This window comes from Macrobrachium nipponense, chromosome 43 (genome assembly GCF_015104395.2).
Source record: "Macrobrachium nipponense isolate FS-2020 chromosome 43, ASM1510439v2, whole genome shotgun sequence".
NCBI classification, from domain to species: Eukaryota; Metazoa; Arthropoda; class Malacostraca; order Decapoda; family Palaemonidae; genus Macrobrachium; species Macrobrachium nipponense.
In genome coordinates, this window is record NC_061104.1 from 2751683 (window position 1) to 2779182 (window position 27500).

A 27500-nucleotide genomic window follows, 5' to 3' on the forward strand; every position below is an offset into this window, starting at 1 on the left:
TAATAATAATAAGAAGAAGAAGGGACGTTCTGCCCCCGGGAGAAATTCATTGAAGTGAAAGTGAGCCAACAACATCTAGCAAACTATTGAAGGAGCATACTAATGGAGTCCAAGAGTTGATGAGGAGGTTTATTTTTGCTACCTTGGGGGAACCACTCCCTCCTCCCCCTCCCTACCCCAAATTACTCCTCTGACCCATCCCTCCCTCCATTCCTCCTCCTATCCCTAATACCAACCCCCGCCCTCACACAGACACAAACACACAGACACACACCTCAGGAGAAGATTTATAATTAAATTCAGAGATTTTCCTTTTTTTTTTTTTAAATTGCAGAAATTGTTGATGAGACCCATCCCTCCTTCCCTTCCTCTCTCCCCTACCTCTTGTACCACCCGCCCCCCCTCTCCTCCTCCTCACACACACACACACACACACACCTCAGGAAAAGATTTAAAATTTAATTAAGATTTTACTTTTTTTCTACATTGCAGAAAATGTTAATAAAAATGATTTATTTTTTTAAAATTTGAAGATTTTGCTTTTTTTTTAAAAGAGAGAATTAGAGAACAATATTAACATGTAAAGATAATTGTTGATATATTTATTGATTTTTATTTATATTATTGTTGAATATAAAACGTATCAGAAAGTACCCAATCTGCTGTAATTAATCTAATAATAAAATAATAATAATAAAATAATAATAATAATAATAATAATAATAATAATAATCATAATAAATAATTAACATAATAATAATAATAATAATAATAATAATAATAAAGAAACATCAGGTAGAGCTGGACTGCTTCCTGAAAATTCACGAGAGAGAGAGAGAGAGAGAGAGAGAGATTTCCTGATCTGACATGTCTTTCGAAACACCCACTTATGACGTCTTGTTAATTTCCGATATGACTCGATCACTTTTTTTACTCAATTTTTTTTTTTTTATCATAACTTTCAACTTACATTCCTCGGCATTCCACTTACACAAAAACACACGAAAAGAAGGAAAAAAATACGATGACAAAAACGACGGTAAAACAGTAGCAAGCGAAGACTGACAAGTGACGAAATTGGAGAAACTTCAAATCACACAAACACGCACGCACACAAACGGCATTTTTAGCTTAATGATATATATATATATATATATATATATATATATATATATATATATATATATATATATATATATATATATATATACACACACATTATATACACATAGCTTCCAACAATCTTTAATACGTTCTTTGAGTTTAACAATTATGTAAATTAAAAATTAAATTTTTGTCTTAAATTAACGTTTCACGAGGCCGACTAACCTTTCAGTACAATTTTCGACATCGAACAGCTTGTTGGAAAGCTTGCTAAGTTTTCATATCTCAGCTTATCACAGCTTGAAATAATCCTGGGCAATATTCTCTAAGACGAACCTTAACTGTTTATTTCAATCTTCTTCCAACTCTGTAGCTACTGTATCAGTATTTCCTATTTCCTAATTTCCGGTATTTTTATGGGTGGTCATTGCTAGAGGCTCCTAGAATATCTGGTCGTAAAAATCATCGATTTTATTCCTAAATTATCTAAAGGACCTAATTTAAAATCTCCTTTCGTAACGAAACGATTAAACACTATTCTTATGCAAGCAATCTGCATAAGTGCCTACCTCGTCTAGTTGTCCAAGAAAGTGGCTACTTCAATCTTATGATTGAATTTCGCCTCTATAACAGAGACCCTGGCACCAAAATATAGGAGAATGAACGATTGTGTCCTAAAGTCATTTTTCAATGCAGGATCCCTGGGAGAGTCCTACGTGCTGTCCTTAAATGTAGTTTAACCTTCTTTCCTGTGTCGTGGACACACTATGTTTGCTAACCGAAGCTTCAGAACTCCAGGTTAGCCAGGGCAGATGAACGGTTGGTCCATTAACACGGGGTGCTCCAGGGACCCTTGCTGGGTCAAAAGTCATTCAGAAATGTTGATAAAAGTTTAAATTATATATATCTACATAGGAGAGGTATCGAGATAGGTCAGTTTAGTCCAAAACGGCAGAATATTTTGTTTAATTTCTCTCAATTCTAGTGTCAAAGCACGTCGTTTGAACCTCATTGTTCTTGGAACGTTCAGGCTTTCCTCCTCCTCCTCCTCCTCCCACATGGATTCAGAAATAACTTCCGTGAGTATAACCGGGGTTTCGTTAATCGAACAGACTGATAATTGAGGATTATCGTCGATTATATCACCTCTCTCGCGGAAGGCAGGATGCGACTCGGAAGTATCTCTCTCTCTCCTTATTCTCTCTCTCTCTCTCTCTCTCTCTCTCTCTCTGTATATATATATATATATATATATATATATATATATATATATATATACTATATATATACATATATATTCTGAGTTCAACAACTTATTATAAGTGACAATCACCTCCCTCAACCTAATATGCAAATTGCTCTATCACCTCTCGATGACGCCGTCACCTTCGAAGAAGATGCTGATTGCGTAGAAAAATTTCCATAATTAGAACGACCCCTCATTTACCGTCAGTAATTAACGCTGTGTTTTCGTAATACCAGCCTCATTAAGGTCCGGTGATTGCTGGTTGACGGGGAATGTGAACTTCATCCTACAAGGGAGATGATAATATTAGGTACATTTACTGCAATCAATATCAACGCCATCTATTGAGTGAATTACATAACAATCAATTGCAAAATGAACGCCATCTATCGAATGCCCCTGTAAGTAATCAATTGAAATATCAACACCATCTATTGAGGGCCCCTGTAAACAATCAATTGCTAAATAAATGCCATATATTGAGTGACCCCGTAAACAATCAATTATAATATCAACTCTATCTACTGAGTGACTCTGTAAGCAATAATTATCAACTCCATCCATTGAGTGATTATGTAAACAATCAATTGCAATATCAACATAATCTTATGTGTGAACCTGCAAGCAATATCAACTCCATCCGTTGAGTGACCCCGAAAACAATCAGTTACAAAATAAACGCCCATCCATTGAGTGATTGTGCAAGCAATCAATTGCAATTGATAATATCTGGCAAGAAGGTAAATTCTCTCCAATCACATTCATCGACATCCAGTGGGTTGACTGTTAATAACCGGATTGTTAATCTCCCTTGCTTTGATTTATCTATTTATTCACCGAGAGAAAATAGATGTAAATAAAATAAATCCATTTCCAGTCGGATCGTGGCTTGATTTGTTACTTAGTAAACAAGAAAACAAATAAAAAAATCAGGGTCTTAACCAGTGACCCAAATCCCCAAACAAAGATTCTAGTAGGCTGTTGATATGAGATGTGCCTAGGTAGGACCGAGGGAGGGAGTAGGAGGGGGAGGAAGATGGAGGGAGCAGGAGTGGGCCGGAAAGGATGAGGGAGGGGAGGGGAGGGGGGGAGGGAGGGGGGAGGGAGGGGTGAGGAGGAGGGAGGGGGAAGGGGAAAGGGAGATTTGAGGGGTATTGGGTCCTAAGCTGTGTTCATGTTAGACAGAGATGCTAGAATTATTTGGAGTGAGATTTGTAGTATATACACACAATATATATATGTACAGAGAGAGAGAGAGAGAGAGAGAAACTAGCAACTAATTAATAAACAATTTTAGAAAAACCAAGTAAGAGAGAGAGAGAGAGAGAGAGAGAGAGAGAGAGGTTCTCTTTCCAGGTGATCGGGAGAGATAATGTGACGTTGACGTTCCCAAACAGGTGTGTGTGTGTGTGTGTGTGTGTGTATGTGTATGTGTGTGTATCCGTGCCCAGATGGACACCGCGGAGATTTGGGGATACGCGAGAAAATAGGAACCATAATAGGCAGGGGTTGAGAGAGAGAGAGAGAGAGAGAGAGAGAGAGAGAGAGAGAGAGAGAGAGCCATTTCGCAACAGCAGCTCTGAGGTGGTATGGTACGACCGTTGCTGCGTAAGAAGGCGAAGAATTGTTTTGTTTATTTATTCGTCCGTCTGTTTATTTATCTATCTTTTTTCTTTTTGTAAACACTATTCCATATTGCCTGGGTTTTCATATGAAGGAAGTGGATAGTGTATATATATCTATATATATATATATATATATAATATATAATATATATATATATATATATATATATATATTGAACAAAGTTACAGCCGCGAAGCAAAGTTGAAACACTGGAAATGCTAAGTAGTACTTTCGTCTTATTACCAAGACATGGTCACAGCAACTGGGTGTGTGTGTATATATATATATATATATATATATATATATATATATATATATATATATATATATATATATATATATATATATATATTCATCAGACTACAATTTAGTATTTTTCGTCTCTTGCCAAAACGTTGCTTTCTCATTCAAGAAAATATTATACCCCATTTTTCGTTCTTTACAACTGTTTTCATATTCAGCATCGTTAATCATACCTTTGATATTAAGTTGGGATGAAACAGATAAACTGGTAAATAATGCAGCTTTAATTTTGGCTAATGTATTGTTGTCACTGAAAGCGAAAAAAGAAATATTATGAGAAAAGAACATAAAGTTTCCGGGTTTTTGTGAACGATATTAGGTCAGTCGATGAAGTGTCTTTGTTTGTAACGAAATCAAATCCTACTCTCTCTCTCTCTCTCTCTCTCTCTCTCTCTCTGTATATATATATATATATATATATACTATATATATATTATATATATATATATATAATAATAATATGTATATATATATGTATATAATCTATATATATATTATATATATATATGTATATACATATACATATATATATATATATATATATATATATATATATATATATATATATATATATATATATATATATATATATATATAAAGTAAGGTAGCCATTTAAGGTACAATTTTGGGTACGTACCACAGAACAGCTGTGTGTGTGTGTGTGTGCTCCTAGAGACAAGGCGTGCAAACACTAACACACACACACACACGCACGCACGCTCAAGTGAAAGTTACTCGCAACGACCATACTAGTATCAGACTATGCCTCTTAGTTTTGCTTTGAACCCAGGCAAAAAAAAAAAAAAAAAAAAAAAAAGATATTCGACTCATAGGCACAAGAGGTATATGTAGTGTGTATATTTCGTATGGATATGTATTTATATGTAATTTTAGATTGGATACATACACACATATTCGCCGGTGTATGTATATCAAATATATATACATGCATATATCATATATTATATATATATATATATATATAGTATATATATAATATATATATATATATATATATATATATATATATATACATGCAAACACACACACACACAGATATATATATAAACACACACACATATATATATATAATATATATATATATATATATATGTATGTATATATATACACATATATATATATATATATATATATATATATATATATATATATATATATATATATATACGCACAAAGCAGATACAAAAACACCATCATATATCGATCAAATCTCGAATACCTACTACTGAGAGGCACCACCAATCCAGGTGAGATATCAATTGACTGAGAAACATTACAACCCTACATCCAACGACCGCACGGTGCGAAGTAGTAGGGACGCAATAGCGGTTGGTTTGTTTATGAATATTCTTTCTTTCGAATCTGATTCGTTTTTAAAGTGCATTTGAGTTCCATGTCGTATAAGTGACACCAGGAGTAATTGGAAATGACTTTGTAATATATTTAAATAGTAAATGTACTCATAAAATACTTAGTTACTCGTATTTAAGGTCCATGAAAGATACCTGGTATATAAATAATGCCAGGATTATTTAGGAATTGCCTTCATAATGTATATGAGTAGAAAACGTGCTTAGAAAGCGCTTAGCAAACCGATAAAATCATCTATCCTTCTCTGTAGAGCAGTGGGTTATCAGTAACCTCACTCTTTCTAGTTTCTACCTTGCGTAGGTTCGAATCCCTTAGGGGGTAGGGAAGAGAATCTTCAGTTATTTCCCCTACTGATGCAAAGGTTTTCAGTGGTAAGCACATAAAAAACGAGTGAGGGAATTGACGAATTATGGTTCATTGTGGAAATTAAAGTACAATTTAAATTCAATGAAAAAAGAACGCACATTGTTAAACTTGTTGGGATTCATAAGATGTAGTAATAATAATAGTGGTAGTGCGCCGCTGCAGGAATTCGCTGCAACAGCCCACCAGTTTTCCTTATTTAGTTCGTTTGGGAGGAGGGGAGGAGGTGATATGTGTGCTGGGGAGGAGGAGGAGGAGGAGGAGGAGGAGGGAAGAACCGAGAAGGCATAGAAGGGAAAGTGGTGCTTGTTTTACAGATGGAGGAAGGTAAGATTGGCCAGGGGAGGTTAAGGTAGGGAGTTTGGGGCTGGGGGAGGGTCCTACGGTCTATGGGGTCGGATACTAGAGCTTGCAGGGACCTGGCTGCTGGGAGATGAGAGGGACTCCCCCTGGGTGTTTGGGGAGCAGGGGCAGCAATGGTCTGAGGAAGTAACTTGGTGGGGGGGGAGGAGGGAGGAGGGGTATAATTTAGGCTTTCCCTTTTCTTGAAGCCTCTTGCTCGATGGGGAGGAGGGGGGTCAGTTTTCTCACTTAGTCATTCCTTGGAACCTGTTACCATCTTACTATTCCTGTATTCTATCACTGTACTGTCATGGGATTACTATGTTGTTATTATTGCTATCATGTCATAAATTTGCCATATTAGTGTACCCGTACCATCATAATTGACAGGAATGCAAGACAGGTTGAGACATCAAGTCCAAACCGTGGGGTACGTAACGTACCCCCTTGAAGCACACCGCACAATCATATGTAGGCATATAGTTTTGTGTATTTATAATCTGCAGTAAATTTTTTCACTTTTAATACCTGAGAAAGGAACAAAACAGCTTCCTTGTGTTCTGTTTACTCACGGGCCATTTGGTAGTGTGTGCCGCTGCCAAACACAATTATTATTATAAGCCCTAATTCGTCCCCAGAGGCTACCCTGAGTGAACCGTGTTACCAGACGCACGAAGTTCGACGCCGCGTACGTAAGACCATCATTAATGATAAAAATAAACAATCAATCAGGAACTTCCTCTTACGCCGAACGAGTAATCAAGTATTTCCCCCTCTCGAGAGTGCTACAAAAGAGTTACGTGAAACAAAAAACCTGTTTATCCCGGAATCTAGATAAAAGAAAGTGATATTCCCCGTTTTCAACGGAGGCGGTGTGGGCCGATGTTGGCTGCAGGTGCCAAATCGTTTAATACGATCTTCGTTTCTTGTGGGTGCCAGCGACTAATGGCTGACATTCTTCTAGCTCGCAAGTCGTCCATTAGCAACTAATGAGCCATTTTTGACCAACGGCTGAACAAAAGCAGCATTCAATTCGAGCCAAACGGGTAGAAAGATACACCTGTTCTCACGGGAGAGGGGGAGGAGGAGAATCATCCGGCGACGTGGCAACTGCTGAGAGAGAGAAAGTGAAAATTCGTACCAGATTTGTCAAAAAGCTTCGTTCGGGGTTTCTTTACTCGGTCGAGCGGGCCTCGTCGCGAACGGCGCCATCGGACGAACGATTTTTATAAAAACCGAAGACGAAGCGAAACGGAACCAAAAACAGCAGCAGCAGCAGCAGCAGCAGCAAGAGCTGGAGAGGGAAGGGGTGGAGGGAGGAGGAGGAGGAGGAAGGAGGGAGGAGGAGGAGGATCTCTTCACTGTCGTGCAATGATCTAAGAAGAAGAAGAAGAAGGAGAAGACGAGGAAGGAGGAGGAGGAGGAGGAGAAGGAGGAGGAGGAATTTGAGAGAGAGAGAGAGAATTTCTGGTGGGAGATTCTTTCTCGTATTTCTGGTTTGGACGAAAACGACTCGCTTCCTTCCGGATGAGAGCCGGAGGAACCTTTTGGGGCTCTTGACTGTACCACTACTACTGCTACTTCTCCTTCTTCTCCTTCTTCTTCTTGTGTATACAGTCGGGAGCGTTTCCTTCTCATTTATATATACGCTGAGGTAATTAGCGAGAGTGGAAAAGATCGTGCTTAATGCTTTCGAGAAACGCGGAGCTTGTGCAAAGAATGAGTGACGTGTTGCCGGCTTAATTGGGCATTGTAAAGCATGCCGAAGTCACCTGGATCTCTCTCTCTCTCTTCTCTCTCTCTCTCTCTCTCTCTCTCTCTCTCTCTCTCTCTCTTCAGAACTAGATTCACATAAGAATAAAATAGTAAAATAAATATAGGAAAGAAATGGGAACTTTTAAAAAACTCTACGGAAAAGACAACTCGCATTTCAGTTAAGGGAAAATGGGATCACAACAATCTTCAGGAATACAGCGTAACTGTTATTCTATTTTTATGCTGCACCTCATATATAGGAAGTAAATATGATAATAGAGAGAGAGAGAGAGAGAGAGAGAGAGAGAGAGAGAGAGAGAGAGAGAGAGAGAGAATGTGTATGGAATCAGAAAAAAAATACAAAGCAAAATTTGTATGCACTGCTCAAAACACATAATTCAAAGCATGGAATCAGTATATTTCAGTGGGGCAACGCCCCCTTTCAATCCCACCTTCACAAATGACCCCCACAACCCAGTGATCACCTCACTTACAATAATAATAAACAAAGATAAAATTGCCACGAACAGACCCATCTTTAGCAAAATAAAAATCGAATATCAATAAAAAAATAAAAACCCTAGTTGGCTTTTGTGGCATCGTCTCACGGACAGAGAAATATCCTGGAATCTGGAATCTGGAAGCCTGGATGATTTTTACGAGGCCACTCAATGTCTTACTTGACGTCTTAGGGCTGATTTTTATGGCTCTACTTATGTCCCGTTCGACCTAATCGACGGTGAATTATCTGTGTCCCAGTTCACCGACGTCTTTCCAAGAGTCTCTTGATTTCGTTTACAGGTTAATGGGTTTTGTTCCAATAGTATTTCTACCCTCTCATGACTTTTTTTATAAGCCTCACGATTTCCTTTATAGGTTATGGGGTTTGTTCCAATAATAATTCCACCCCCTTATAGATTCTTGCAAGTCTCAGTATTTCTTTTATAGGTCAGGATCCTGATCCAATGACAGTTATTACTATTATACTCTTCTATTTATCCAGAACAGTTTTCTGCGAATGTTTTGGACCATCGAATTCTTCCCGAATTTCTGCTCGATGTTTTTCGATGGCCGCTTGATTTGTCCTCTCCACCAGGGGTCCTCTTCGAGATGCTCAGAAATGGCCCACCAAGATTTTGGGGTCTACGGATGTGTAGTGTTCCTTAGATACCCTGATTCTCTCTCTCTCTCTCTCTCTCTCTCTCTCTCTCTCTCTCTCTCTCTCTCTCTCTCTCTTCGGAGACTGCATATTGTCTCTAGAGGATTCAAAGATTTTTTTATTTTTTTAATCTTTAGGGAAACTTGTGGTTAACTGCGTCGTCAAGAAACGATCTTTACGAGTTTCTTGTTTTCCACGGACAATGGCATCGACAAGACATGTATTGTTTTTTATATAAAAACGTTTTTCTCAAACTGATACCAAAACTGTGCCAAATCAGGACTGGTCTCCCCGGAAATGGGTCACATCAGTTCTGATGTCCCCCCAAAATGGGGCAAATCAGTCCTGGTCTTCCCCCCAAACTGGACCAAATCAGTTCCGGTCTTCCTCCGAAAATGGACCAAGTCAGTTCTGGTCTTCCCCCCAAACTGGACCAAATCAGGTCTGGTGTCCCCCCAAAATGGACCAATCAGGTCTGGCCTCTCCCCCCCCCCCCCCCGCCCCCCCCCCCCCCCCCCCCAAATGGACCAAAACAAATCAGGTCTGGTCTCCCCCCCAAAAAAAAAGAAAAAAAAAAAGAAAAGAAAAAAAAGGTGGATCGAATCAGGTCATGCCTCTCCCCAAAATGGACCAAATCAGGTCTTGGTCTCCCCCCCCCCCCCCCGCCCACCCACAAAGATGGGTCAAATCAGGTCATGTCTCCACCCTTGAAAATAGCCCAAACCAGGTCTGGTCTCTTCGACTGAATCTCGGAATAGCTGGGGAAAAAATGATTTAAAAAGACTCATTTCAATTAATACAAAAAATTAACCAAATCATGTCTGGTCTTAGAAAACGTGGGATCAGGTCTGGTCTCCCAGAGTGCATCTCAGAAAACACGGGAACAACATCCTTGCAGAGACAAGAACAAGTGACATCACAGAACATATTTCATCAAAATATGATGTGCATAAATTTCAAACACCAGTAACATTCCCTTAACCTCCCTCCCCCACCCTCATTTCCCATACGATCAGCTCTAAAGCTCTGTTTTTTATATGGAGTCTAAACTCGTCTCTATACGGGACGAGATAAAGAGAGATTTATGACTATCTGACTTAATGTCGTAGAAAGATAAAAGGTGCCTTTTGTATATAAAGAAGAGCAGTACTCCCGAAAATCTCACAAAATATGAAACGTTTTTGTTATGAAAGCATTATGCGTTTTATGCTGTTTGTTTATAGGCATTGGTTATCTAAAACGTTTAGTCTTTCTTTATGCACATCTCCTCTCTCTCTCTCTCTCTCTCTCTCTCTCTCTGTATGTATGTATGTAGACAACCCTATTCTATCTTCTACTTCCCAGTCTCCTATTGGTTTACCTACAACACCAATCTGTATTGTGAAAGGGTTGATAAAACCCTAACCCCCTCTTGTAATAGAATCCGTACAGCACTATCGTTTTATGGGGTTTAGACACCCTAATCCCACCTTCTAATGGAACCCACACAACCCTAACCCCATCTAATAGAATCCATACAACCCTATCTTTTTATGGGGTTTAGACAACCCTAATCCCACCTTCTAACGGAACCCACACAACCCTACCTCAATCTTGTAATGAGTTCATAAAACGCTAGTTTAATTCATAAAAGCTTTGAGATTTTGCCTTTCATTTCATAGTAAAAAAGTGCTACAGACAAATTGATACATTAGACACACGAATATGTCTTTATTATTTAATTACACTAAACCTAGACTAAATCAATTGACCTACTGTTATTTACAATAATTAAAAAATTAACTTTTTAATGGCCTCTGATCCTTTCAGGGGAACACAAGTTAAAATCAGGCAACTTGAATAAGGAAGTGATTAGATTCTTATTTTGGAGACTAGGCCTAAATCTGTTAATCATTTAGTTATTTAGAGATTTTAAAACGATGGCACATTCGAGTAATATACTTTGTTGAATGTTAGAAGAGTCATAAGAGTGTGTCTATAAATTTTGTAACCTTAACAATACAAACATATTCTGATGAAATACTTTGATGAATGTTATAAAAAGTTATAAGGGTGGATATATTAATTTTATGGCCTTAAAATACTAGCATATTCGAATATACTGTTGAATGTTAGAAGAGGTTATGAAAATGGATATATGAATTCAATAGACATTAAAACACTAGCCTACTGGGGTGACGTACTGTTATCAATGCTATATAAGTGGATATATTCGTTTTATAGTCTTCAAAATATTAATGTTATTGCCTTCATAACAAGCACAATCCAGTGATATACTTTGCTAAATGTTATAAATGTAGATATATAAGTTTTACAGCCTTTGAAAAAGAATGCTTTCCTCGGCTAACGGTTTTCCGTTCCTTGCAGGAACCTGCTGAACGCCATGGACGTCAGTCCCCCGATCCGCCTAGACGACCACTTCAAATCGACCGACCTGTTCGACCTGGTGTCGTGCACAGAGTACGACCTAAGCGGCACGGGCATCGGCAGCGACTGGGAGGCCCTGGACGACATCGTAGGCCGCAACGTCAACAACAACAACAACAACGTCTCCGTCGGGGACCTGTCACAGTCTTGGTTCAACGGGCCATACCCGGACCCCCCTACACCGACGCCTCCTCCTCCCCCGCCTCCGTCAGCGGTAGTACACCACTCTCAGGACAAGGAGAAGGACACGAGCGATAAGATGTGGGGTGGCGGAGGCGGTGGAGGTGGGGGAGGGACGACCGAGAAGGTTGTCAACAGCGCCACGGGGAACACCATCATCATCACATTCCCCCCTGCGGATGGGGGCCACTCCGTGCCCGACACTTCAGACGCCGTCCACAACCCCTCTCCGCCCATGACGGAGCACAACAACCTCGACCTCTTCAACTCCATCCTCAACGAGAAGCCCTACGACGTCATGGGGTCACACAACCACCGGTCGCCGGCTTCAGACTGCGTCTCCTACGCCAGCGCCTGCTCGGGTTACAGCGACTCTGGGATATCCACTTCTCCCGAAGACACAGCTTCGCCAAACGGAGGCGGTCACCATGATCCTGTCGACTTCGATCGTCTGGTGGACTCGGCTGTAGACTCACTCGTGTACTCTCCCGGTGCAGGAGGCCTTGGACAAGTGGACGACGCCGCAGGCCTCGAAGGCAGCGGCAGCTTCCTGTCAAATACTCAGATGTCGTCTTACATGACGCCCGTCACCCAGAGCAATGATGTCTCCTCCATCTTGGAAGGAGCTCTGAGAGGAACCGTCAGGCGCCCTGGAGGTCCCTCCCAAGCACCGACACAACTCAGCAAAGTGAGTGAGTCTAAAACTCTGACTCTCATGTCCAACATGACACCCCTTCCCCCCCTCACGACAGCCTTCAAAGCCGAGCAGCTGAACGGAGTCGCTGGGTCGACCCAAATCAGCAGCAGCAATGGGATGTACGTCACCACAGGGTACGACTACCACCCACCTCCCGCCGAGGAGTTCAACAGCCTAGATGCATCCTTCACTAAGTTGTCAACAGCTACGACCACAAAGGTGAACAGCATGTCAGACTCGACCAAGCCCAAGAAGCGCAAGTACACAAAACGACAGCCAGGGGAGGAACCGACAACCAAGGGACGCCTGCTGCACTTCTGCCACATCTGCAACAAGGGCTTCAAGGACAAGTACAGCGTCAATGTGCACATCCGCACTCACACAGGTGAGAAGCCCTTCAACTGCGAGCTGTGTGGCAAGTGCTTCCGGCAAAAGGCCCACTTAGCCAAGCACGTCCAGATCCACACCACTCCAAAGCCCCCGGGAAAAAGGTGAAGGAATGACGACCACAAGCACTACTACTGCTGCTGCTGCCGCTGCATCCAGCCAGCCAGCCAGCTAGCCAGTCAGCCAGTCAGCCAGCCAGCTTTCCAGTGCAGTGCCCTGTATCTGTCTGCGTACATCACCGCTACTGCAGGCCACTCCTGTTCATGGCGGGCCACGGGCCTACAACCATAAAAAAAAAGGCTAGGCTGTGGCCAGGCCACAGCCGTGGGTTGCGATCCACGTCTCACTGTCGTACCTGCTCCTTGTTCTTAAGCTGTCTTTTTGCGTTATCTGCAGCTTCCTACTGTTAGAGAGGATATGGGAATCCAATAATTAACACTTACATTTAGGAAGAAGGGTGCAGCCAATACTCAACGCGTGCAAATAGCCCATCACTAACCCACAGAGAGACTGAGAGAGAGTGATAGAAAGACTGAGAGAAAGTGTGAGAGAAAATGAGGAGGAGAGAAAGGGTGTGTGTGTCCTGCACCCTCTATTAGGGCTCATGTATTAGATTCAATTTTATTACTTGTTAAGTTTTTTATTTCTTTACAGTAATCCCCCGTAATCCACTAGCTGGCTAGTGCTTATGATATATTTGTCAATTGCTGTAAGGAGAGCTTCCTTATAATGAATTGATTTGATTTCATTTATATATAAAGAGAAAAAATATAGGTTGTCATTTCTTTGTTTCATAGGGTGCCATTATTACTTCGAAGCTTCAACTGCAAGTTTACTATTTTCCTTGTCCATCCGTTTGTGACGTCTTCACCTCGTGACGAAGGCAAATTAGCCCTTAAGACAACCTGGCGTTGCGACTGATTTGGCTTGGCACGTTGGTGAGATGGCTGACAGGCGCTGCATTTTTCTATGATTTCCGAATGTAATTCTTTAGTTGAGGGTCTTACAATAATTCTTCTTGTTTTTCTATGGTCCAGTTATGGTCTCCTGAGGTCACAATAAGGACTGGTTGTGTCAACCAACTTGATTTCACAATGATGAGAAAGTTACTCAAGTGGAATAAATATCTTGGGCAAGAATCATTATTGCTCTGATGATACTGCACCATCTTGAATTCCATATACTTATGGTTCTTGAAGACTTTGATACAAAAATATGAAGATTAAGGGAAGGAATACTTTAGCCAAGGTGCTTAAAAACATCAAATGAATCTGAAAATCTGCTGGTGGTGGTGGGATTATTGTTATTTTCCTTAAATAGGGCCATGGATTAATATACAACCTCCTCATACCCTATTAAACTTTAGGCAACTGATAAACTCAAGAAACACGCCTAAGTTTTTGAATGTTTTTAAAAGTAAACATTCTGTATCTATATTGTGAATCTATATCAAGAACCATCAACCTTTACTAGTTTGAAGAGCTAACTGATGAATCTGCCCTTATCTAAAGCTACCTTGCACATTCCGGGAGTCTAATGAAAAATGACTTTCTTAAATTCCACTTATAAAACAATTTCAAACCCTTCATTGTGCTCTGAGGCCACTTTGTATCTGAACCTTTACCATCAACTTTCCAAATGCTACAGCTGTTAAGGAACTACTATCCCTTGACCCTTTTTATATCTCTTGTCTTTAATCACTTGTAAATAGGTTTTAAGGTTAATGAGACGAAAATTATTTATATTCCCTCCTTCGTAAAGCTCTCTCTCTACCCGCAAAGGCGACCAGACAGGTTTCAAAACTTGGTTTAACATTACGAGCGAGGTATGACCCTCTCTTACCTTGGCTTGAAGACCGAACTTCCTGAGCCATAGTCAATTGAAGGAAAGCCTGCGGTGTAGTAGAGTGGCTTCACAAGGTGGGCACTTAGGTATTACGACTGTAAATAAATTCTTGATCAGGCGTAGTAGTAAAGAGTCACAGTGCCTTCCACCTAGGCGTACAGTCATGGAAGACGAGACGCCATTCAGCCAAGGATCGCGAAAAGATGCAGGTCCCTTTCCAACCATACCCCCCATCAAAAAAATTCCTCTCGTTTTCCCTCCAAAAGCAAATTTATAGCTGTAATGCATCCCAAAACCCAAACATATCCTTATCAGACGCTCAGATTATGTGATATTCTAAATGAAATGCAAGATCGAGCAAAAAATAAGTCTCTTTAGAGAGCCAACATTTTGGCAAGTATGAAGAGATACGGTGTCTTTTTCACCAATCCCCAAATCAAATATCTACGTGATTTCCCCTCCAGAAACAAATTCGCACCTACGAAACATCCACAAACGCAAAATTTTACTTGTCAGACGCTCAAATTATATGTTGACATTTAAAAGAAACGGAAGACGATGCCAGAAGGAAGGTTTCTCTCTTCTGAGAGCCAACATTCTGTTGTCGAATGGCGCTGGGTGGAATGTAAACATTGTGACTTCATGCACTCTGACTGGCTGCCAAAATCTGAGTGAATGCTGTGATTGTATGGAGACGGGCTAGTGTAATTCCTGGTCTCCACTTTACTACATTTTCGTAGATGGTACTTGTGTCCCATGAAATATTATCCTTTGTCTGAAAATTCCCCTGTTATAAAGGTTCATGTGCGTGCCTGTGTGTGTATGTAAACCCAGCAAGATTGTCTACAGGACTATGTAACTTGCAAGGAAACACACATGTGGCTATATTCATTTAAGAAAAAAATTGTAAGTCAGCAATTTTAAATAAATTTTTTTTGTAATAATTTATAAAAATGTATGTCTTGAATATGCTTGCTGTCATAAAATTTCTGGTGTTTCCTTATATTATTATTATTATTATTATTATTATTATTATTATTATTATTATTATTATTATTATTATTATTATTATTATTATTATTATTATTATTATCAGGGACAGAGTACACTGTCTTCGAATTTGTAGAGCTCTGCCTTCTATTTCCAATAGATACCACTACATAAAAGTGGTAGTGTAAAGCGTATGTATGTATGTATGCATATATATAAATGTGTATATATATATACATATAAACAGACGCATATATTTTTCTAACCTTGACCAAGAAAGATTTTTGTAAAAGCCAACAATCTATCAAACATATTTTTTATTTCAACTCCTACAGATTTCGGAAAACTGTGCAAGGTCCTCTTTTTGTTTTTCCTCGTTATCTACACTGAGCTTAGCCCATTCCTTTCTATATAATATATACTATAATATATATATGATTTTGTAGGTGTGGGGGAAAGGGGATCGTTTATTGAATAGACCGAGAGGAATGGGTAGTCATTCCAGACCCTAAATCTTCTCCTTTGAATTCTTCTTCTTCTTCTTCGAGCCTTGCACAGTCTTCCTGGGAATCTCTTGTTACGTAGATGCTGTTACATACAACTAAAATAAATGGTTTTAGCTCGTGGATACATTCATATATTCACCAACAGGTTGCTGAGGAGTTTAATTCTTATTTTCATCTTACTTTTTTTTTCTATTGTAGGGGGTATGAAATACGCAATATTGGGCCTTACAAAGGCTATCAAAAGAGCTCGTATTGCCTTACCACGTCGTGGTCTCGGAATCTACTGAAGCTTAAAGAGTGGCATTGAGAAGCTGGCACCTACTGTACTGTACTGTACTGTACAGTACAGTACAGTACAGTACTGTACATTGTTGAAGGGTGCTAAAGAGAGTTTGCTGAAAGTGGTAAGGCTCATGATGCTGTTGAAAGCTAATAAGGAATATGAGCTTAAAGGGTACAAGCCAAAGGTCCAGTTCGAAGACGCCTCAATGATGTAAAGTAGAGAAAAATCATAAAAAATACTTACTGAGGCTTCTGATGTATAGATTTAGGTTTAATAATTTTATTATTATTATTATTATTATTATTATTATTATAATTATTATTATTATTATTTGTTGTTATCTGCATTCACTAAGAGATTATTAATTTAATGATTATATTCAATTAAAATATAATTCCTCGGATATGGGACGTAGGCCTTTTTCATAAGCTAAGACGGTCCTCCCCCAAAAAATCTTCGACGGCGGGACGGGACGGGACAGTCCCGTTGGAGAAGGACCGTGGGACCAAAACAACAAGGTGTCATAAACGCGATCAGAAACGGTCTGGCTAGGGTAGAAGACTTGACGTCACGCTAATTCCACCTTGCTGAATCAGATACTACTTTAGGTGATTATGCTCCAAGCAAGTGGGTTCTTGTAGAGATTCTCTTCTGGGAACACAATGTCTCTCTACAGAAGTGGATTCGTGTAGTAATTCCCTTCTGGGAACAATGTTTCTCCACAGGAATGGATACTTTCAGTGATTCTCTTCTGGGAACACAGTGTCTCTTCACAGAAGTGGATTCTTGTAGCAATTCCCTTCTGGGGACACAATGTCTCCACAGAAATGGATATTTTCAGTGATTCTCTTCTGGGGACACAATGTCTCCACAGAAGTGGATTCTTGTAGAGATTCTCTTCTGGGAACACAGTGTCTCTTCACAGAGTGGAATCTTGTAGTAATTCCCTTCTGAAACACGATGTCTCCACAGAAATGGATATTTTCAGTGATCCTCTTCTGGATACACAATGTCTCTCCCTAGAAGCGGATTCTTTCAGTTGATTCCCTTCTGGGAAGGCGAGAACCTTAGGATCTGAACCCCAAAATAAGAAATAAGGGATTCTATTCTAGTGATTGATTTGTGATCGCAGCTTTTGGCACCAATATGACAGAAGGGTCACGTGCACAGCTTTCTACCTCTCTCACCGTCTGGAGGCAAATGGATAACAACAGTCAGTATTAGAAGAAAATATGATTTTAATATGAAAAATGAAGGTTTTATTGATGCGGTCGAACTTCGCCCAAATGATGTACAAGTTATTTTGACTTAGCTCAGAAAAAACATAAAATTCCTCACTTTTCTTTGCCTTCAGAAGAAAACGTCAAATTTTCCATTTTTTTTTTGCCTTCAAGACTGTGAGAAGTAGCAAGTAAGCAAGCAAGCAAGCAAGCAAGCACGCTGGTCCTACCCTACCCCCGAAAACTATAAACCACTGGAAGGGATAGTGAGACAAGTATATTCCACCTCTGGTAGTGAGAAGTTTCATCACTCACACTGAGATTTGAATTCAATGGAAGCCGTATATCTTTTGGTTCGATAACTCTCTTGATTTCTACGAATTGGAAAGAAATAACGTCTGATCTGATGTTTTTACTCTTGATGGAACAGGAAGCTTTCTGTAGATTAAAAAAACCAAGTATTTTTGTTCTTGTATCTCAAATGCAACAGGAGAATCTACGTTGCATCAATTTGCCTTTTGTTGCAAGCACAGTCAAACTCCAGACGCTTGATTTTGCTTGCAAGGAAACTCTGAAAGAGGCGAAACAAATATGACAGCTTCTGTCTGACGAGAGTAAAATATTTCTCTTTTGAGAGAAAAAATAAAATAAAAAACACACAAAGTCCTCTCACTTCACTGTTTCTTGTTCTGGCTGCTGTGATAATTCTTTTAAAAAGTCAATAACTTATCTATTTCCATTTATTTTGTAATTGTGGTTTTTTTCCTTGTTATTCATTGCTTGTCTGTTAAAATGTTGCTTATATTCTTCTCTCCCTTGATTTTTTTTTTTTACTCTGTCGAGTGAAAATAGTGTTATTGCCATAATTAGCTCCACTGATCTTTATAATATGTACTTGTTATGAACTCGAAACTCCAAGTCTCTTAGTCCAGGGGTTGTTCTTCTTGTTGATTGGTTAATGCGATGTTTATTCCTTGATCCTGATTGGTTAGGACGTCAGAATTTAAGATGGTGGAACGGCCACTGTTTGCCAAGACGTAGTTCAATTCTTAAATGCAATGATTTAAAAGTACCAGTTGTGCGTGTTGGGCCGTCAGTAGCAATGGTAACGTTGCTGTAGGCACTTTTTGCAGTTGGAGGGAGGTGCCGTTACAAAGGTAAAGCTTCTAAAAGCAATTAGAAAGGAGTGCCTACAGTTGCAATGGAGGGATTGCCGATACAAAGTTATTGCCTCTGGTTGCAATTAGAAAGGAGTGCCTATGCATAGGCACTACCTATAGTTGCAAGGGAGGAAGTGCGTGTATAAAGGTATTGCCTTCGATTGCAATTAGAAAGGAGTGCCTATGTATAGGCACTGCCTCCATTTGCAATGGAGGGAGTGCGCGTATAAAGGTAATGCCTCCAGTTGCAATTAGAAAAGAGTGCCTGTACATAGGCACTGCCTACAGCTGCAGGGAAGGGAGTGCTTTTATAAAGGTATAGCCTCTAGTTGCAAATAAAAATGAGTGCTGATACAAAGGCATCACTTCCATTTGCAAGGGAAGGAGTGCAAATATAAAGGCACTCACTGCCTACAGCTGTAACAGGGAGAGTGTGCCGATACAAAGGCAATACCTCCACCAAATTTAGATAACAGTAGTCTGGCGTCCAAAATTTTCCAAACAATAGTAATGATATTGCTAAGTTACCAGGATGTGAACCAAGAACTCTCCATCAATTTTTTTTTTTTATCTTAGAGTATATCCAAAGATTAACTTAAAAAAAACGAAAGAAAGAAAGAATAAAATAATCAGAGATCACTGCTTTAATATTTTGCTCAACAACGGGACTTGAATTTCGAGTTTATTATTAGAATTATTATTATTATTATTATTTTCTCTATTATCCCTTGCCGTACCTTTGAAAGTCTTTTACCAAACGGTGTTAAATTCCCAGTGTCCCAGCCATTTAAAAAAAACATAGAGAGATTTATATTATTAATATAACACTGTTGAACCCTCCCCATGGATGTTATTTGTTTTTTTTTTAACAAAACTGAATGGAAAAATGGTAAATAAAAATCTGAAAAATGCCTTAAAAGCACTGAACTGGGCCACTCGGGAGTCTAGCACATGGGAAAAGACTAAGCCTTCATTGTGTAACCTCCTATTTTTTTTTTTTTTTTTACAAAATGAGTGAGATGACGTGATTCGTACACTGATGTACTCTCAAAATGGTAATAATATATATATACAAATATACTATGAAATCGAAGCTTCAATTTCCCAAAGCTTCTGGTAATATCCGGCTTTCAGACTTACTATTATTATAATATATTATATATTTTTTTAATCCTTGTTATATTCTGAATGCTGATTTAAAAGTGTATCTATGAAGGTTTTTTTTCTTGTACATAGTTAAATCAATAAATGAAAAACGCGCCACTGTCCTCTTGTGTTTTATTTGTTTTTTTATTCCTTTTTCGCGAAGATTTTAATTGAATAATTTTGGTTTTAATTCTCAGGTTACTGAAATTAAATTGGACAATTGTCTAGTGAATAAATACATATAAATGAATATTAATATTTCGACAAATCTGAAGATATTGAAGCAAATGAAATAAAAGTGGACGATTGCTGAGTGAATAAATATATAAAGATTAATATTTATATTGGAACAAAGCAGAAGATATTCAAGTAAGATAAAATGGAACTCAATTTAGATGTTACTGAATGTATGATGCTTAAATAAGGTCAACGAAATGCAAAGAAAAATAAAATGGAATTGAATTTAGATGTTAATAAGAATAAGGTGTTTAGATAAGGTCAATAAAATGCATACTTGAATAATGTATAAAACTTGAAGGAAAATTATGAGCAAATGAATTAATAATGATGGGTTGTGCATGTGTATTTATAATGTGCATGTACAGTGTACATGTGCAATATGCTTATATAATGTGCATGTATAATGAACATTTGCATGTACAATGTACATGTGCAATAAGCACGTACAATGTGTATGTGCATGTACAATGTGAATGTACATGTACAATGTGTACGTACAATGTGCATGTCATGTACAATGCGCATGTACATGTTCATGTACAATGTACATGTACACGTGCATGTACAATATGCATGTATATGTACATACATATATTGGTTGACTGGCTTGGACAAATAAATAATAACCCAATAAATATATTAATGATAAATAAGAAAACATAAACGAATTAATAAGTAAAAAGAAAAACACGAACTATCCATTGCCTTGATCAAACGTCAAGGTCTGTTCTATAAACCTTTATCAAAAGGTAACGCCTATTCTATAAACCTTTATTAAAAAGCAAGGTCTATTCTATAAACCTTTATCAATGGGCAATGTCTATTCGATAATCACTTATCAAAAGGAACTCCTATTCTATGTACCTTTATCAAAAGTCAAGGTCTGTTCTATAAACATTTATCACAACGGAAGGTCTGTTCTATAAACATTTATCACAACGGAAGGTCTGTTCTATAAACATTTATCAAAAAGCAAGGCCTATTCTATAAACCTTTATCAAAAGGCAAAGTCTATTCTATAAACACTTATCAAAAAGCAAGGCCTATTAATAAACCTTTATCAAAAGGCAAAGTCTATTCTATGAACACTTATAAAAAAGCAAGGCCTATTCAATAAACCTTTATCAAAAGGCAAAGTCTATTCTATAAATACTTATAAAAAAGCAAGGTCTATTTTATAAACCTATATCAAAAGGCAACACCTATTCTATAAACCTTTATTAAAAAGCAAGGTCTATTCTATATACCTTTATTACAAGGCAAGGCTATTCTATGTACCTTTATAAAAAATCAAGGTCTCTTCTATAAATACTTATCACAAGGCAACGCCTTTTTTATAAACACATAAAAAAGCAAGGTTTATTCTATAAACCTATATCAAAAGGCAACGCCCATTCTATAAACCTTTATCCTAAAGCAACGTCTATTCTATAAACCTTGATCAGCAGACAACGCATACTCTATAAACCCACATCAAATGGCATCGTCTGTTCTGTAAACCTATATCAAAAGGCAACACCTATTCTATAAACCTTTATTAAAAAGCAAGGTTTTTATGTACCTTTATCAAAAATCAAGTTCTGTTCTATAAACACTTATCACAAGGCAACGCCTATTTTATAAACACTTATAAAAAAGCAAGGTTTATTCTATAAACCTATACCAAAAGGCAACGCCCATTCTATAAACCTTTATCCCAAAGCAACGTCTCTTCTATAAACCTTGATCAACAGACAACGCACACTCTTTAAACCCACATCAAATGGCAACGTCTTTTCTATAAACCTATATCAATGGAATGGAACGGAATATGTGATTTTGGCATAAAGCCAAGCACTTGGACCCATAGAATCATTCAGCGCTATCATAAACCTATATCAAAAGGCAACATCAATAAACCTTTATCTGGTGGCCATGTTTACCATCTCACAACTTAAAGACTAACACTTGAACCTTACCTGCCACTTGTAGATAAAACTTAATCCCAGGGTCATTTTGGTCGGTTGCACCGTATCCAGAGGTCCACACAACGTCTCTCAAGTCTCTTTAACTCCTTATAACACACTGGTAAGCACTTGTGAAATGGGGCCTGCTGGTATAGGCCAACAATAAAAACATCAAGGCCAACTTGACCGGAGTAACTTTAGAACGACACTGCGTGTGAGTTTTAGCCTACCCTCACTAAACGAAAACAGGTAGGTGGAATCTATTGGTCGTAGGCTGTTTCCTACTCTGTTTGCTAGCTATCACCTCTTGACTATTATCATTTTTACTGTCTGAGGATGAACCTAGGACACGGTTCAAAAGCTTTCAATATTTATTAAAGATCACCAACTATTATTATTATTATTATTATTATTATTATTATTATTAGTATTCTAAACGAAGCCTATGCACATGGAGTAAGGCCACCACCAGATGGATTTCAAACTTTTTAAAGAAATATTTTGGTGTTCATTAGAACGAAGTAACAGAAGGTAATGGAAAATACAGAAAGATGGGATCGGTTATCAGGAAAATAAATAAATAAATAAATAAATAAATAAACAAATAAATAAATAAATAAATAAATAAATAAATAAATAAATAAAAATAAATAAATAAATAAATAAAAATGCAAGTAAATTCCTAGTCGGTCTGCTTGGCTGTAGGGTAGGTAATAGACCATAATACATCAGTAGCTACAATACGTTAGTCTTACTAACGTACCCACAAGCCTAGCTCAGGGTCGACAACCAAAATTTATGATTTCCATATTTCTGGGCTTATAACTTATAAGTCACTGTAACGTCGAAGGCGACTGTGTAAGGTGCCTACTGATTCATCGGTGACCATCTGCAACACTTCGTTTATCGTGGTGGGCTTAAAACACTTTAACCAAAGAAGACAGCTGTACATGAAACAAAAGAAGGAGAATGAATACTTTCAATTTTTCTCCGACGAGGATGGATATTCCTTGTTCTCTGGTTTTGTGATGTTATGCAAAAGACTTCAGATGTGATTTGTATATCAAGAATGAAAGCGTCAAACAAAACTTTGGTTAATGACATCGAACCTTACAAGAGGCTTAAAATATATTTATTGAACCGTACTATACTCTGTTTATAAATCTATTGAAAATTCTTTATACAACAACAAGGTGTAAGACACATTTTTACAAAATGCAATTTGGAAATTGAACATAGGAGGAGTGTTTAGTGAAGAAAAAAATCCTTAAAAGTAGATTAGTACTACAAGTCAAAATAAATCGTTAACTTAAGACTAGGCCTAGAGAGCACTACTTCGATTGAATGCCGAAGCTGAACCTTTAAGAGTTCTCGTCTAAGAGGAGTGGAGAGAGTGACGAGAGAGAGAGAGAGAGAGAGAGAGAGAGAGAGAGAGAGAGGCCTCCATAAGAGTAGATTAACACAAGCAAAAATAAATCGTTAGCTTGAGACTAGGCCTAGAGAGCACTACTTCGATTGAATACCGAAGCTGAACCTTCAAGAGTTCTCGTCTAAGAGGAAGATGGAGAGAGAGAGAGAGAGAGAGAGAGAGAGAGAGAGAGAGAGAGAGAAAGCCTCCATAAAAGTAGATTAACACAAAATAAATCGTTAGCTTGAGACAGACTAGGCCTAGAGAGCACCACTTCGATTGAATGCCGAAGCTGAACCTTCAAGAGTTCTCGCATAAGAGGAAGAGAAAGTCAGCCTAAGAAGCAACAAATCTTTAACTTGAGACTAGTCTTGTGACTAGGCCGAAGAACACAATTTCGAATGAATACAGTCTTTAAAACCTTCTTCATGAGTTCTGGTCTAAGAGGAGAAATAAGAGGGAGAATTCAGTCGTTAAACCTTGAAAAAAGAGTTCTGGTCTAAGAGGAGAGAAGAAGAGGAGAGAAAAAGATGACGACGAAGAAGTCAGCCATGTCGGTACTGACAGATGAATCTCTGGACGACGGTGCAAGTCTCGTCGTTGAAGAGCTTCGGGTAGTCCGACATGACTATCTCCAGGCAGTTTTCGTCCCCCCCGAGGTTGTCCGGCCGAAGGAAGAGCCAATCCTCCGGGTCTATGGGACGCCCCGAGACCCAACTCCAGGCGCCGTCGCCGGAGTCCAGGCTGTTCCCTCCTACCCAGAAGTAACTCGGACCTGTGGATGAGAGAGAGAGAGAGAGAGAGAGAGAGGTAAACATACATTAGTTAAGGAGTCATTTTTAGGTATAACCATCAATTTCAGGCCAAAGTTCATTGAAGGAATCGACATGAATATTAAAACTAATCTGTGATGCTCACGTAATCCACTATAGGTCTAAGTAAAGCTCATTTAAATCCCACTGATTTAGATCCCATTTATTTAAATCCCATTTAGTTAAATCCTACTGATTTAAATGCAAGTGAGTTAAATCCCACTGGTTTAAACCATATTTATTTAAATCCCACTGATTTAAATCACTCCTTATTTAAATCCTAGTTATTTAAATATCACTGATTTAAATCCTAATGATTAAAATCCCCCTTATATAAATCCCTCTTATTCAAAGCCCCCATCATCTAAATCCTACTTGTTTAAATCCTCCACGTCTAAATCCCCTTTATCTAAATCCTACTGATCTAAATCCCCCTTATCTAACTCCTACTTCTATAAATTCTGCTATCTGAATCCTGCTTATTTAAATCCCACAGGTTCAAATCCCCTTATTTAAATCCTACTTGTTTAAATGTCCTTATGTAAATCCTACTTGTTTAAATCCCCATGTCTAAATCCCCCTTATCTAACTCCTACTTATATAAATTCTATCTGATTCCCACTTATCTAAATCTCACAGATTTAAATCCCCCTTATTTAAATACCCTTATCTAAATCCTACTTATTTAAATCCCCTATATCTAAATCCCCTTTATCTAACTCCTACTTATATAAACTCTGTTAATCTAAATCCTAGTTATTTCAATTCCACAGATTTGAACCCCTCTTACTTAAACCCTACTTATCTAAATGCGCTTATCTAAATCCTACTTATCTAACTCTTACTTATTTAAATCCCATTTCTAAATCATCCTTTCTAAATCCTACTTATTTATATCCCACAGATTTAAATCCCCCTTATTTAAATCCTACTTATCTATATCCCCATTATCTAAGTCCTACTTATCTAACTCTTACTTATTTATATCCCATATCTAAATCCCCCGTACATGAATGCTACTTATTTAAATCCCCCATATCTAAATCCTACTGATCTAAATCCCACACTTACCGAAAGTTTCCGCCAAGTACGTTTGCAAGGCGTAGACGTTCTGGGGCTCCGCTAGGTCGCCCCCCATACCCTGACATACCCTCCTGGCCTGGTGCCACGCCAGCTTCTTCGGGTGGGCGTAGAAACACTCGTAGACGACCTCCGTGTAAGGGTAGGGGCAGCCGTTCCCTGTAATGGAAGGTTATGGGCATATCTATAGGCCTATTAGTGTCGAATGATACGTATAGGCCTAACTGCTATAGGTTGTGTATATATGTATAGGTCTAGTATCATAGGCACGCTATATATAGGCCTAGTTTATTGGCAAGATGTAGTTATATATGTCTAGTATTATAGGCATGTACATATAGGACGAGTATTATCTGCACGTATATATATCCAAGTATTATAGAAACGATATGTATAGGTCTAGTGCTAAGGTCACCTTACCTCAAGGCAAAGGCTTGAGTCGGCATAAGAATCGATAAAAACCTGCCAGCAACTTTTGACTCAGAGAGAGAGAGAGAGAGAGAGAGAGAGAGAGAGAGAGAGAGAGAGAGCATGCAATGTCAAGTATTACAGGCATAGTCAAGTGTCGTACTTATAGGCATAGTACTGAGGCCCACATCATACCACACTTACGATCTACCTTAGAGAGAGAGAGAGAGAGAGAGAGAGAGAGAGAGAGAGAGAGAGAATTGCATTGTTGGTAAAGGTTGTAGGTACTATTACCACACGAAACATCTATATAGCTAAACATTAACCTTTAGCAAACTGACATTTTTGTTATGATAAAACAGATTTCAACTTTTGTTATTGTGAGACGTAACTTATATAATAATAATAATAATAATAAACTCCCTACTTACTTTTAGTAGTAGGGCTCTCTCTCTCGAGTAGGGCAATAGCAGCTTCTTTTAGCCTCATTAGGGAATTCAGGCTGTTCGACACTCCTGGAAATAAATAAGGAATGAGCCTTGATAAATATGGGATATGCATTATAATTAAATAACCTTAATAGATAAGGAATGCGTATTATAAATTTAAGAATAATCCTTAATCAATAAGGAATATGTATTATAGATTAAGAATAAGCCATAATAAGTAAGGTATACGTATTATAAATTGATAATAAGTTCAGTAAATATGGAATACGACTTTAAATTAAGGATAAGCCTTAATAAGAAAGGAATACGTAGTATAAATTAAAAAATAAGCCTTAATTAATAAGGAATGCGTATTATAAGTACTATAATACGCCAATGATAGTTCACTATCCAAATAACACGGGCTTATTCACGAATTATTAGTGAAAATATTAATAGTGACTATTGCGGCGTGTTTAATCTGTGGTCATCCCTTATTATCAAGGTAATATACAATACAATAAGATACAATAAAAGTATTGTATGAATGTGGCAATAATTGTCATGCTGTTTTACCCCGTAGCATTATTAGGGTCATACAATACAATACAGTACAATACATCGTACGATACATCATAATATAATACAATACAATCGTTAATGATGGCTTATTACAATCAAGTAATGAAGGAGAGTCTGGGGAGGAGGGGGAGGTGGGAGGGAGGGGCCATGTACCTCCCCCTCGTCGGTTGTCCCAGGTAAGAAAATCATGCGCGCGCAGGTATGTTGTGACGTCACGGCCTCTTCCTGCGTGAATGGAAGCGATCGTTTGTAGTAGTAGTAGTAGTACTACTACTAAGGAAGTAGTAGTGTAACTTGAGATGTGCAAGGATAAGCACATACGCTCACGTTCCTCCGTGCGCACGCACGTGTATGTGTTAGCATGTGCGTTTGCGTGCGCGTCCCGATGCGTATAGGCGTAAATGACCTTCAGGATACTGGATTAATTAAGCCTGAAGGAGGAGGCTGCCTCAGTCTGTCAGTCTG

At 38.4% G+C, this 27500-nt stretch overlaps 2 protein-coding genes across 2 annotated transcripts in view; one reads left to right on the top strand and one right to left on the bottom strand.

Moving 5' to 3' along the window:
* The window catches only part of LOC135213982 (PR domain zinc finger protein 1-like), an 83859-nt gene extending 63606 nt beyond the window's left edge, over window positions 1-20253 (top strand). The window contains exon 2 of the mRNA XM_064248060.1: window positions 11658-20253. Coding sequence (XP_064104130.1) covers window positions 11674-13089 — 1416 coding nt within the window. The 5' untranslated portion in view covers window positions 11658-11673 and the 3' untranslated portion in view covers window positions 13090-20253. The remainder of the gene's footprint in view (window positions 1-11657) is intronic.
* Window positions 20254-23718: 3465 nt separating this feature from the next.
* Window positions 23719-27500, bottom strand: part of LOC135213984 (perlucin-like) — an 18243-nt gene continuing 14461 nt past the window's right edge. The window contains exons 2-4 of the mRNA XM_064248061.1: window positions 26457-26540; window positions 25609-25776; window positions 23719-24500 (exon numbers count right to left, since the gene is read on the bottom strand). Of these exons, the coding sequence (XP_064104131.1) occupies window positions 24271-24500; window positions 25609-25776; window positions 26457-26540 (482 nt within the window). The 3' untranslated portion in view covers window positions 23719-24270. The remainder of the gene's footprint in view (window positions 24501-25608; window positions 25777-26456; window positions 26541-27500) is intronic.